Source organism: Astatotilapia calliptera, chromosome 22 (assembly GCF_964374335.1).
Source record: "Astatotilapia calliptera chromosome 22, fAstCal68.1, whole genome shotgun sequence".
Lineage (NCBI taxonomy): Eukaryota > Metazoa > Chordata > Actinopteri > Cichliformes > Cichlidae > Astatotilapia > Astatotilapia calliptera.
In genome coordinates this window covers 33823585-33836243 of record NC_137442.1, presented here as the reverse complement: position 1 = coordinate 33836243, position 12659 = coordinate 33823585, and the positions used below count along the sequence as shown (strand labels likewise).

The following is a 12659-nucleotide window of genomic DNA, read 5'->3' as shown; positions in this document are numbered from 1 at the left end:
TTTATTCTTTACTCACTTTAACTTCACCATCACTTACACTCCCGAAAACGTGAAGCCAGACGCCCTTTCACGGCAGTTCTCCACCTCGGAGTGGGAATCGGACCCCGGGACCATCCTCCCGGCTGCCTGTGTGATTGGGGCTGTCTCTTAGAATCTCTTATCCATGAGGCACAGGAATTGGAGCCGGATCCAGGAACCAGCCCTCCAGGATGCCTTTTTGTGCCTTTCGCTGTCTGTCCTCAGATCCTCCACCAGGACTTCTCCAGCCCCTCCCCACACCAATTCGGCCGTGGTTACACATCTCCTTGGCTTCATCACCGGTTTGCCACCCTCTGCAGGTCACACCACTATACTCACCATTGTCAATTGTTTCTCCAAAGCAGCTCACTTCGTCGCCCTCCTGAAACTGCCTACGGCCTTGGAGATGGCTCGACTCCTCACCACTCACATCTCCAGTCTCCACGGGATCCCCAAGGATGTAGTTTCGGACAGAGGCCCATAGTTCACCTCCAGAGTTTGGAGAGAATTCTGCTCTGCCTTGGGGGCCAAGGTCAGTCTCTCTTCCGGGTTTTATCCACAGAGCAATGGACAAACTGAGCGAGCAAACCAGGAGCTTGAGGCTGCCCTCTATTGTGTCTACTCCCACAACCAGTCCCTCTGAAGTGAACAGCTACCTTGGATAGAGTACGCACACAACAGCCACACCTCCACCGCCACAGGCAAGTCACCTTTTGAAGCATCCTTGGGGTACCAACCGCCTCTACTTCCCACCATTGAAGGTGAGCACACCGTCCCCTCTGTGCAGGCTCATCTCCGCAGGTGCCGGCGGGCTTGGCGGGCGACTCTGCTCCGCACCAAAGAACAGAATAAGATGCGTGCGGCTCGCCGTCGAACGCCTGCTCCAGAGTATGCTGTGGGCCAACAGATATGGCTGTCCACTCGCTTTGTGCCATTATGGACTGAATCAAAGAAGTTGTCACTTCAGTTTATTGGTCCCTTTGCCATTGACGCCATCATCACCCCTGTGTCTGTACACCTCAAGCTTCCTCGCAACATGCGCATTCACAATGTGTTTCATGTGTTGCAGATCAAGCTGGTGCTCTCCAGCCCGTTGTGCCCTCCATCCAGGCCCCCCTGGCTCGTGGATGGCCAGCTGGTGTACAACATCTCACGCATCATGGACTCCTGACGCCGGGGTAGGGGATTCCAGTACCTGGTAGATTGGGAGGGCTACGGGCTAGAGGAACGCTCCTGGGTGCCTCGGGCAGCTATCCTGGACAAAGGCGTGCTCTCATGCTTTCATCGCAGGCATCCAGGTAAGTCTGGTGGGTCGCCGGAGGCTCGCGTTGGCTGCCCGGCCAGCCCCACAAGGCCACATGTGTTTTTGTGTACGTTCTCCTCTTGCCTCCCTGCCACTGCAGGCTCCTGCCCTCGGCGCGCACACACCTGTGTCTCATCAGGCTCCAATTACGGGTTGGACACTTAAGGCTGGGACGCAGACAGTCTCATCGCTGGATGATTGTGCGAGACACTTTCCCTGGACCCATGACCGACCCGACGTGTGAAAGTGTGTGAAGAGAGGAGTGAGGAGGAGTCCCTTCCCAGACTTTCCCTTTGGACTTTGGAGCCCCGCTATTTCCCCACTGTATATATCTGCACCTGGTGACTTTATAAACGTTGTTCCTTGCATTGAACACCGCTCTGCACCTGAGTCCTACTACACACTGTGACATTAAATATAGTTACATGTGAAAAATATTGAAATGACCTACTAATATGGCCAAACACTGTTATAATACAATTAATTGGACCTAAAATTGCAGAAAAGTACCATAATTAGTTGGGCTTTACAAGAGACATGAGGAAATCAGGATAGGACTGTAGAAAGGCATCAATTCAGGACAGAACAGAACAAACAATGCCAGTCCTTTGGTGTGACTTGTGTTCACTGTTCAGTACCAATCAAAACTGGCTGGTCTGCCACTAGCATGCAGATGAGAACAGGTTTGGATAATTTTAGGGAAGAATACCGGCAGCTGCCTGCTCACATTAATACAGTGGTGTGAAAATGTTTTTATGTTTGTCACAGTTTTTAAACAAATTTAAAAACTAAACAAAACTAAAACAAGTAAGCACAAAACACAGCTTCTAAATGAAGGGGTTTGTTATTCAATTAGTTCAGCCACATTGGAGGGTTTTTGAGCATGAACCGCCTTTTTATGGTCATGCTCAATCAGATTCAGGTCAGGACTTTGACTAGGTCCTCCAAAGTCTGTTTTGGATCATTGTCCTGCTGCAGAACCCAAGTGTGCTTCAGCTTCTGGTCAGGAAAAGATGGCTAGACAGTCTCCTTCAAGATGTTTTGGTAGGCAGCAGAATTCATGGCTCCATTTACCACACCAAGTCTTCCAGGTTCTGAGGCAGCAACACAGCTCCAGACCATCAGACTGATGGTCTGAAATGCTCTGTTGCTTTTACACCAGATGTAATGGAACACACCTTCCAAAAACTTCACCTTTTGTCTCATCAGTCCACAAAGTATTTTCCCAAAGGTCTTAGGTATCTTCAAAATATTTTCTGGCAAAACTGAGATGAGCCTTTATGTTCCTTTTGCTCAGAACTGGTTTTTGTCTTGGAACTCTGACATGCAGGCCAGCTTTGCCTTAATATATTTCTAATGGTAAATGGTAAATGGCCTGTATTTGTATAGCGCTTTACTAGTCCCCATAGCTTTAGAGATGGCTTTATGATACATTCCAGACTGAGAGCTCCCAATTACTTTGTTTCTCATTTGTTCCTGAATTTCCTTGGTTCGCTGCATGATGTCTGTCTTTTGAGGATCTTTTGGTCGACCTTGCTTTGTCAGGCATGTCCTTTTAAAGTGATTTTTTTAATTCTTTATTGAGAACAGGTGTGGCAGTAGTCAGACCTCGGTGTGACTACTTAGAAACCAGCAGTCAAACTGAAAACTAACCTTTAATTAAGATGCATGCAGAGTATCCACAGAGGGGGAAAAAACCCAACAAAATCCAAACTTCTTTAGAAAAGGGAGCACACAAGAGGAGGTTAATAAATGACCTGAAAAAGAACAAAGGAAATAATACAAAGGAAGCAGAACTAAATGCAACACACAGTAGTTGATTATGGAACTGTGTATTTGTGTGTGCTCAGCAAACCTATAAAATATGAGACAATATTGTGTGAGACTTTCTGGAGTCCAAGTATGGTCTGTGATCACTTTAATGGGCAATAATCTAAACCAGCGGTCTCCAACCTTTTTTGCGCCACGGACCAGTTTATGCCCGACAATATTTTCATGGACCAGCCTTTACGGTGTCGCGGATAAATACAACAAAATAAAACTAGTACCGGTACCGAAAAAAAGAAAATTTATTCATAACACACGTGAAAAGACCAAGGAAAACTGAGTAAACGATAAAAACGATAACAAAATAACGCTGAAAACTGATAAAAACCCTGAAAACCAGACATTTCACACCTGAGCCTCAACTCTCGCGGCCCGGTACCAAACGACTCATGGACCGGTACCGGACCGAGGCCCGGGGGTTGGGGACCGCTGATCTAAACCAGTTCATTAGCTATCTATAGCGTAGTCTTTTGGTTAAATTGAAATGCATAAGTACCAACCAAGAGACCTGCTGCACCAGTTTGGCAAAACTAGATTTAGAGAACATTTTCTAATGTTTAAGGAGATTATGCTAAGGCTGCTAAGGAATACAGAAACCACAAGATTGGTTTTGGAGGCTGATAGAGTCTGATAGAACCCATGTTAGGTAGTTTCCAGTGCTTTCACAAAACACTTTGTTTCAAACCAAGAAGATGCTACATCGTCATCACTGCAACAGCTAATTTTCACAAGACAGTTCTGAAGCAGTTCTGAAGAAATTGTCCAAAATGTGTTGGTACCCTGAGGCCTTCAGAATTCAACTGGAACTAGAAGCCGGAGTCCAACTCCTGAAAAACAGCCCCACACCATAACATCTCCATCCACCAAATGTCTACACTGCTCTAGAGCCCAGTGGTGGTGTGCTTTAAATAATCTGACATTTTGCATTGTGCTTGGTCATGTAAGGCTTGGATCCATGAAGCTCTCTATGCACTGTTCTTGAGCTAATCTAAAGGTCATATGAAGTTTGGAGGTCTGTAGCAATTGACTCTGCCGAAAGTAACTCTGCGCACTATGCACCTCAACATACCCAGGTGATCCTAGACTGTACAGAGCTGAGGTGGCAAACACAATCTGATTCACTCATACCAAGTGAAATGTACTTTTCATACAAATCCCACTGCACCGTGAAAGCCTTATTTGACATAGCTACAGTGACATTCATCTCTGATCTGTATGGTGGTTCGCTTAGTGATAAGGAGCTATCCAAGCAATCATGCATTGCTGAGAGGTTGACATGGCACTGATGCTAGATAATTTCTTTCTAATCAGTAGCTGTTGTAAATGCAAGGTGCTCTGCCCACCTTTTCTATTTAAACAGGAGCAAACGCCAGCATACCAGGTTAAGAATACACCTGCCATAGTCAAACTGAGAGTACATGTGAAGAGAGTCATTCTGAAGGTAAAATAGAACAAACTTTTTGATGACATCGTCGCCTTATCACATGCCTACAATATAAACAACTGCTTGCATATATGCTGTCAAATTACCAGAACACAGCATAGGTTTAAAAAATTAGTTTAGTGAAACCACATGGCCTGCAGCTGAGGCCAATATTGTAGCGTTTCCGCCCCTCAGCTGACAAAACCTAACTGCACAATTGATACTTGAGTGCTGATAGTTGAGTTCTATTGATAGTTCTAATTCATTGGAAATGTTATACTAATGCACTATATTACTATGCAGATGCATACTATGCAAAAAATATGAATCAAAATTATAATAAAATAAAACACTTTTTGTTACATAAGCCAGACAGGTAGCTTGGCATAAATATGCAGAAAAAAAATGATCAGCTTTTTCTCTGATTGGTCTTTGCACGTCTATCAGTGTATAATTTTTGCACATAGTAGTTCTCCTGTGCCTACACACACACACACACACACTCACACAACCACTGCATCCCACTGATGAGCAGTTGTCCTTGCACTTGCCAGTAATACGCATGGCTCTTCTTTAGTGTAGGCAAACCAGATTCCATCTGCACATATTTGCAGTCAATAATGTTTTGTACACTGAGGCATTTCAGTTCAACAAGACAAGAAATATCTGTAAGCATCAGGAGATGCAGGGAGGCGAGGGCAGTGGGGTGAACGAATAGACCACAGAGTGAGTAGTTAACATTCCTTAGCCTACTATACTCAGCGGTTATTGTGGGCTTTATTTCGGCACTCTTCTCGTGTCTGCTTTCTACTTTATTCCTTTCATGATGCACTCTGCAAGTGAAGACCTCTGCCCTCTGACATGACACACCTCACAAAACCATCATAGCGGAAAGGGCCAGTGCATAAAAGAGGACCAATGCAGATTCAGGCGGAGGCACAACAAATAGATTTTCAGCAAAGCTTTGTTTACAAACACAAGGTAAATACTTAAGTTCAGGGAACATGAGACGTGAAAGTCCAGCCTGAGAGATAAAGTGATCCAAGGTGAATGTGGCAAGAGGGTAAGCAGACGAAGAGAAACGGAAACAGAGCATGAGCCAGTGGTGTGAGATTCACAGGAGTGACCAGCGTCGACGCAAGTTAGGTTCTTGCCAGGTTGGAGCAATGGAGAAAATACAAGGAGACACAAGGTAGGCAAAACAGGAACTTAAAATGTGTTGGCCAAAATCCAAAATGGGTTAGAAGACAAACTGGCGAGGACTAGTTGTTAGCACTGGTCTTAAATACTGCCATCTCTGGTCAAGGCTACCAGCTCATAAGACAGAACACTTCCCTCCTGCACCCGGCCATCATTATGGTCACAAGTGGCGTGTCCTCAATATTACATTTTGTGTATGATTCTGTTATTCCGAACATGCAGAGATCTGGTAATGGATCCACTCCTGAAAAAAAAAGTTTATGATATTAATGTAAGGAACAAGGTTCTTATATTGAACAACAAAAATAAGAACAACTAAAAAAATAAAGTGTGAAACACTGGTGCATAAAATAAAAATTGCGATACACACCTATGTGACTCAGTCAGTTGCCTTCTCAATGTGTAATTTATGTAAATTATAAATTATTACCCATTCTGAACTTATAAAATCTTGCTTCTGACATATGTATACCAACATGCATTTCTTACATAGTAAACCAAATTTTACAAATCAAAGTAGAACATGCAATTAGAGAAATGGCATTGGGATTGTTGCTACTGGCAGATTCAGTCTGTAGCTTCACTAATGATGTGATGGCTCATCAGGTGTGCCTAGTAAAGTGGCAGTGGTCTTAAAATTGAGTTATGTTTGAGTTACCTAGTGATGAGGACTGATAAGAATTTAGTGACTCTGTGTTGGAGGTATTTCCACTCTTTGTTGTGATGGATGTTGGGGTCATTACCCAAAAAAGTAATTATTGCACATATTGCATTGAACACTTTTCTCAAAAATAATGCAGCACAGTGCTTAATTACTCCCAGGAGAAAGTAATTCCTTATATTACTCATTAAATTACTTTAATGTGATGCCATAAAATGACCTAAAAGGCATTGTCTCATAATTTATCCCTGTACTTATGAGGCCACACATATGAGCTTTCTCTTGGTATTACACAAAGCCCACAGCACAAAGCAAAGACGAAAACTAGCATAAAGAGACTTACAGTGATTGTTACAGTGATCGCTACTTTAGAAACATGAACAGGAAGAAACAGCCTGATTGATCATCCATTTGTTTTATGTTGAGAGTGAGTGTTCAGAGTGTGGCTGTTGGGCTGGGGGTGGCATTCACTCAGCTGTAATGCCACTCTTGATTATCTAAGTATACATGCTGTGTGTTGCAGGTGTTTTCCAAAGAGCTGAAGTTCAGTGGTTGTAATAATTTCTGTCATTCAAGGTTTGTATTCAAAATGCACTCACCGACGGGCAGGGCAGAGATAGATTTTGGTAGCCTGACTGGAAAAATCGCTAGCCCCAGGACGTCGGGCTAGCGATTTTGCGAGCCCTGTATCTGATTGAGGAATCACTCATCTTTGGAAAAGAGAGTTTATTACAGAGAAATGGCTCTTTCAAAATAAAAGCTATACTATATGCTTCTTCTGGGCTATATTCTCAGCAGCATATTAAACATATCAGGTCCCCATAAGGAGAATCCTGTGCTAACGGCTGTCTAAATGACTCGCGTAAAGTTTGTAGCATGCCTGCTTGTTGTTTTTGTCTACTTCCACTTGTCTTTGCACTAGGATGATGTCGGCGTAAATGTGCAGTCATATTCGTTGTGTTCCCACTAGTGCTGTCAGCGTTAATCTCATTAAAATGACGTTAACGCCATAACGCGGCAAATCTCGTTATGGCTTAACGAACTAACTGCGCTAACGCAGTAGTTCCCACCAATGTAATTGAGCATTGCGTGGCACATCCGACATACTGATCAGAGCCTCTACTTCACTCATCATCCAAGGTTTTCGCTTCGGAAAAACCCAAATGGTTTTAGTCACTGTCACATTCTCTGCACAGCACTTAATATAGAAAAGGACAGAGTGAATGAAGGTCTCCAGGTCCTGCTGCTAGAGCTGGATCAGGTCTGAATTGGACTCTGTGCTTATGTGCTTCAGGACTGGTGCTATATGCTTTACCATAAAGGAAAGTTTAAGCCTAATCTTAAAAGTAGAGGCAACAATACAAAGTCCTCAGTGCATTGCAGGAGGACGCAGTGAAAAGGCATAAAAAACACAAAAACCCCAAAAGGTGCACAGTAGTTGGGTGCGCTGTGCTGCTGAATATGTCCGTACACACTGCCATCTTGTTGGGGTTTTTTTGCAACTTTTCAAGTGTAAGTCAATGGCATTTCAATACATTTTCCCAGTCAACTATAAATTCACCTAATTTCAATATAATTTCCCAGTCAGCCATAGATGAATGACTTTGAGAGGGGTCCAATGGAACAGTTGATAATAGTTTTCATTTCCCGGTCAACTATGAATCCATTACTTTTCAATGCCTTTGTTGTCGCCTGGTCAACTATAAACAGATCAATAATCATTCAGTTATAACACGACAACTTTGAATCAATGTTATTCCACTGTCATTGCTGTTACACTGCCATGTGTCATCTGTTTTAATATGGATTTTAGCATATTTGTGCCATAATGATGATTCAGATGAAAAATCAACATTAATTCAATCTCATCTTGCTCTCTGGGAAAGATGAAAACCAGCCCCGAAAGACTTCAAACGATCACCACGGTGATTGTACTGTAGAAACGGAGGCTGCAGTCTGTCTGTTCATCCATTTGTTACGTGCTGAAGTTCAGGGTCTGGCGGCTGGGCTTGGGTTGACAAACACTCAGCTTTTACATTACTCCCATTTCTTGGCTAGCTTAGCGTTTGCATGCTGTCTGTGGAGATGCTTGCTAGGAGTTCTATTGCATAATGCAGATGCTTTTTGCACTACACTCACGCACTCTCCTCCTTTGGTGCAATAAAAATTCATGAATAAATGATAAATTAAATGTTAAATACAAATGTTCTTAAACTGAGCATTAGGTAGAAATATCCCTGCAACACTGGCCTCCATCAAAAGTATTCAAACAATGAAAAAACGTTAAATCAAATGGCCCAGACATGTTGGAGCTACTTTGAAGTTTTTGGCTCTGTGACAAGGAAAAGCTGGATAACAGTACTTTCTGACGTCACCGCCATTCTTCATAATAGTGACGGTGAAGTCCGGTGACGCACAACAGGTTCTGATCACTGCGCTTAACAGGCTGCTTACCGAAACTTCACTCAAGTAATCATAGTACTGCTAAGGCGTTACTTAGCAACACTATTCACACTGGTATATAGGAGCGTACGGATCGGAGACCGTACGAAACAAACAGCTCCAGAAGCTGAGTGCGCAGACAGCGCTGGAGATAGTGCTGTGACACGGGCTACGCGCTATGGACTACTGTTGATTTGTTGAGGAAGAAACAGCGCACACTCCAGCTCCTTCTGGTGCTCACACACCTGTTTCATTCACCTCGCTTTATTTCTGCTGATAACTGTTATCGTGATACATTGGGCATTAGAGTGCTTGTTGTTGTACAGTGAGAGAAAACCTGCGAGATCATGAAGTCTCTGCTTGTAGCAGTTTTAATGGTTCTCATCACCGCCGCCCAAGTTTCCGGCGAAGAAAATGACCCAAAAGAGGACACTGATTACTGGACGAGCACTAATCAAATCCAGGTATTTATTCAGACTTATACTCTCTCCTTAATAATTCATAAATACTACTATTTAAGTAGCTCATCTTTTAGTCTCCTTCAGTGGATGAAAGCAGAATAAATTTATGTACCGCCTAACAGGCATAAGGAAATTAGTTTGACTTAAGTTTTTTTTTCTTGCTTTTTGTGAGAACAAAGACATCCCTTTACAGAAGTATGTTAAACCCCAGCGTCACACTGTAGGTTGCATATTTGTATTTTAAAAGATATTAAAATTACATGTATACACAAATTTACTGAACAGGTGTATATAAAGGCTTATATATTAGCTTAATCACACTTTAGGAGCGACTGTCGGCACTTTGTCATAATGGGCATCGTCACTCTGTGCGGGACATTAGTAGCGCAAAGATCCATATTGCCAGTCACAATGATGCGTACTGCACGAATATAATCCTGAGATGGAAACAGAAAATGGCAAGAAAAGATCCAAATACATTCTGCTTTACTCAGTGTATTTTATGTGGGTGGACCGGTGGGTGGGTCTTTCAGCTAATATTGATTAAGATAAGGTTCTGGCAGAATTCCGCTTTATTCTCTTGTTATAATGACACGAGCAGGTAGAGATGGTATTAACACAGTTGAGGTATAGTTTGATGACGCAAAATTTTTATAAAGATAAGATCCACTCTCACTCCACTCTGCCTCTCAGTGTAAGCATTGCTTCTCTCCCTCCACTCAGAATGGCTGGATTTCCGACAACCCGTTCAGAGAAGCCCTGCTGAGACTGACAAGAAAGCCAAAGCCACATCAGTTTATCGGTCTGATGGGGAGGCGCTCTATGGGTAAGAGCTATTTCTTAATAAAAGTACTTCTCCTATGCATCAGTTATGCTAACCTTTCATTTTTACTTTCATCCTCCCACAGCAAACACACAGATCACCCGCAAAAGTAAGTCCTGAAGTCCTTATAGCTAGAGCAATTTTCCTGCTCTTTAATTAAAACTCGGAACAAAAAGACCTAACCCCTTTGCCAATAGCTCGAGATATGTGGCCAGTTACCTCAGAGCTTTGACTGGCGCAAGCTGGTACGCTGCTCATTTGTGCACAAATCAGCATGCACAACGCAAAAATGAATTTTAACATAACAAAATAAAGCTCAGGTAAAAATAAAGCTAAATAAAAAATTACGATTTTAAAACAAATATAAATATCAGTATGTACAGTAGTGGAAATAGGCAAATATGAATATTATTGCCAAATAAAATTGATGAATAGCTACAACCATCTATTACAGTGATAAGTTAACAAGAATTAAATAATCACTTTGAATTTACCACCATATCACTTGTGTGAATTATAAGTAATCCTGTTACAGTATCACTTTTAATTTAATAGAGAATAAATTACTAGTGATAATGTAATAATCCTCCCATGTGGTAAAATGAGACTGCTCTGTGGCGACCAATCAGAGACGTATACATCAGGTGGGATGTATTACTCATAATGGTGAGGGATTTCTTCAGCATTCTCCTCTTAGACACCTCTACCTGAGTCTTCAAGTTTTACTCCCAGAATCAGTCTTGATTAAGATTAATTTGTTCAGTTTGTTGACATTAGCAGCTTTCATCCTGCCGAACACTCCTGCATAGAACACCACACTTGCCACCACAGAGTGATGGCAAGTGATGTAAACAGCAAAGCCTTACAAATGTAACGTCCTGAGCCTTTTAGTAGATACAGGTCGCACAGATTCTGCTTCGTGTCTCATCCATGAAATAAACCCTTTTAAATGGATGGAAGGGCATTAAAAAGCATTCAGGACATTAACCCATAAAAGCCCAGATACATTTTTACTGCCAGGAAAACTATGGGAGAGTCAGTGTTTAAGCTTTAACAGGAACTTTCCTCAGTGTGTGAAGGGACGAGGTTCTTTAATATCAGACACACAAGCAAAGGCAAGTGTGCAAGGGTCAGATGGACTTGTGTGTTTTTCTCTAATAATGTGCATTTTGACTGAGACTAAAGGCAAAAGAAAATACATTGAGTTTATAAATGTACGGAGACAGTGGGTGGAGAGGTGTACACAGCTGTGACAGCTCTACAGATATCAGCTCGCTCCACAAAAGTGGAAGGCCTTTGTTCCACAAACAGAGCATGGAGCAGAAAAAGCACAAATTCCACTTGCCCACCGTGTTTGTGTCTGTGGGCAAGAAATGCACACTTTCCCAGGGTTTAATTAACATACACCCACCAAAGATTTTTTTTCCTAATGTTCTTTGAACTCATTAATTAGTGAGTAAAGAAGGTGGTCCAGGGGAGACGCCTGTGTGAGACAAAGAGGGGAAAGATAAAGAGCCATGAGGAGGAGGGGATTTTCTCTTTCCTCTGTCATGGTTTGCGTTTCATCTGAATTAGTCACCTACTCAGTGATGCACTCAGTGCAGCGTAAGTAAGCAGACAGCTAATTTATCCCTGTAATGCAGGACCTGCTGTAAAACAATCATGTGGACATGTGGCCGTTCAGTTGAACTGTTCATGTTTCAACAGAAAGTCTTTAATACTAACAGAAAGAAACCAGAAAGACACAATTCATTGTTTTGTCGATGGCTCAAGAGACATTACAGTTTTCTTGTTGTAGTTAGATGAATGAGACATTCAGTGTTGTCTTATCTCAATGTCTTTCCTATGAAGGACATAAAGTGAACTCCTTCGTTGGACTGATGGGGAAGAGGAGCCAAGAGGAGCCAGGTCAGTTCACTTAACGAGGTTTCATTTTCTGAAAAACAAACTGAATCCTTAAGATGGCATTTTCCCCTTTTTCAGCAGAGTCTTATAACTGGAACACAATAGAGATGTATGACAAGCGCCGCTAAACAGCTGTCACCTCTCTGCTTCTCATCAAATATTCTTCAGCCACGGCACGGGGACCGGATGTTGGTTTTGTTTTTCTCCAAACCGCATATAGCTGTTAGCTCATTTAAAAGATTGCATTTTTCATACTGTAGTGAAATAGCAGTTCTGTATTTGTGTCAGTTTGATCTGTTTCGGTAGAAGAAAGAGTGGAGTTTGAGGAAGTGTCATTATAAATGTTAATTTCCACCACCTGCCAGTTTTCTGAACAATGTGCTGATAGTTTCACTTCATTGTGCCTCACAACTGATTGTTTTTTGCTAATACAACAAAATAGCACAGGTGCTCATTTTGGCTTTCGAGTGACTTATAGAAGCTGCCTTGTTCTTCATCTGCATATGTTGTGATGTATTAAAATAATGTTAAAAATTGTATTAAAATTATTTTATCACTGGTTCAGTCTTAAGCTTGTACAGTGCAAATCAGTACTC

General features: G+C 42.3%; 1 protein-coding gene across 4 annotated transcripts; it reads left to right on the top strand.

Moving 5' to 3' along the window:
• The first annotated feature begins 8845 nt into the window (after positions 1 to 8845).
• tac1 (tachykinin precursor 1) lies at positions 8846 to 12622 on the top strand. 4 transcript variants are annotated; one of them, XM_026156290.2, is made up of 6 exons: positions 8968 to 9107; positions 9201 to 9338; positions 10059 to 10161; positions 10244 to 10267; positions 12010 to 12066; positions 12142 to 12622. In XM_026156290.2, exons 2-6 carry the CDS (start codon positions 9222 to 9224, stop codon positions 12189 to 12191), a joined length of 351 nt encoding a protein of 116 aa, XP_026012075.1. In that variant the 5' UTR covers positions 8968 to 9107; positions 9201 to 9221; the 3' UTR covers positions 12192 to 12622. The 4 variants fall into 4 exon arrangements, with proteins under 4 accessions (XP_026012076.1, XP_026012078.1, XP_026012077.1 ...); XM_026156291.2 differs by having other exon boundaries at positions 8846 to 9338; positions 12145 to 12622; XM_026156293.2 differs by lacking the exon at positions 10244 to 10267 and having other exon boundaries at positions 8846 to 9338; positions 12145 to 12622.
• The last annotated feature ends 37 nt before the right edge of the window (positions 12623 to 12659 follow it).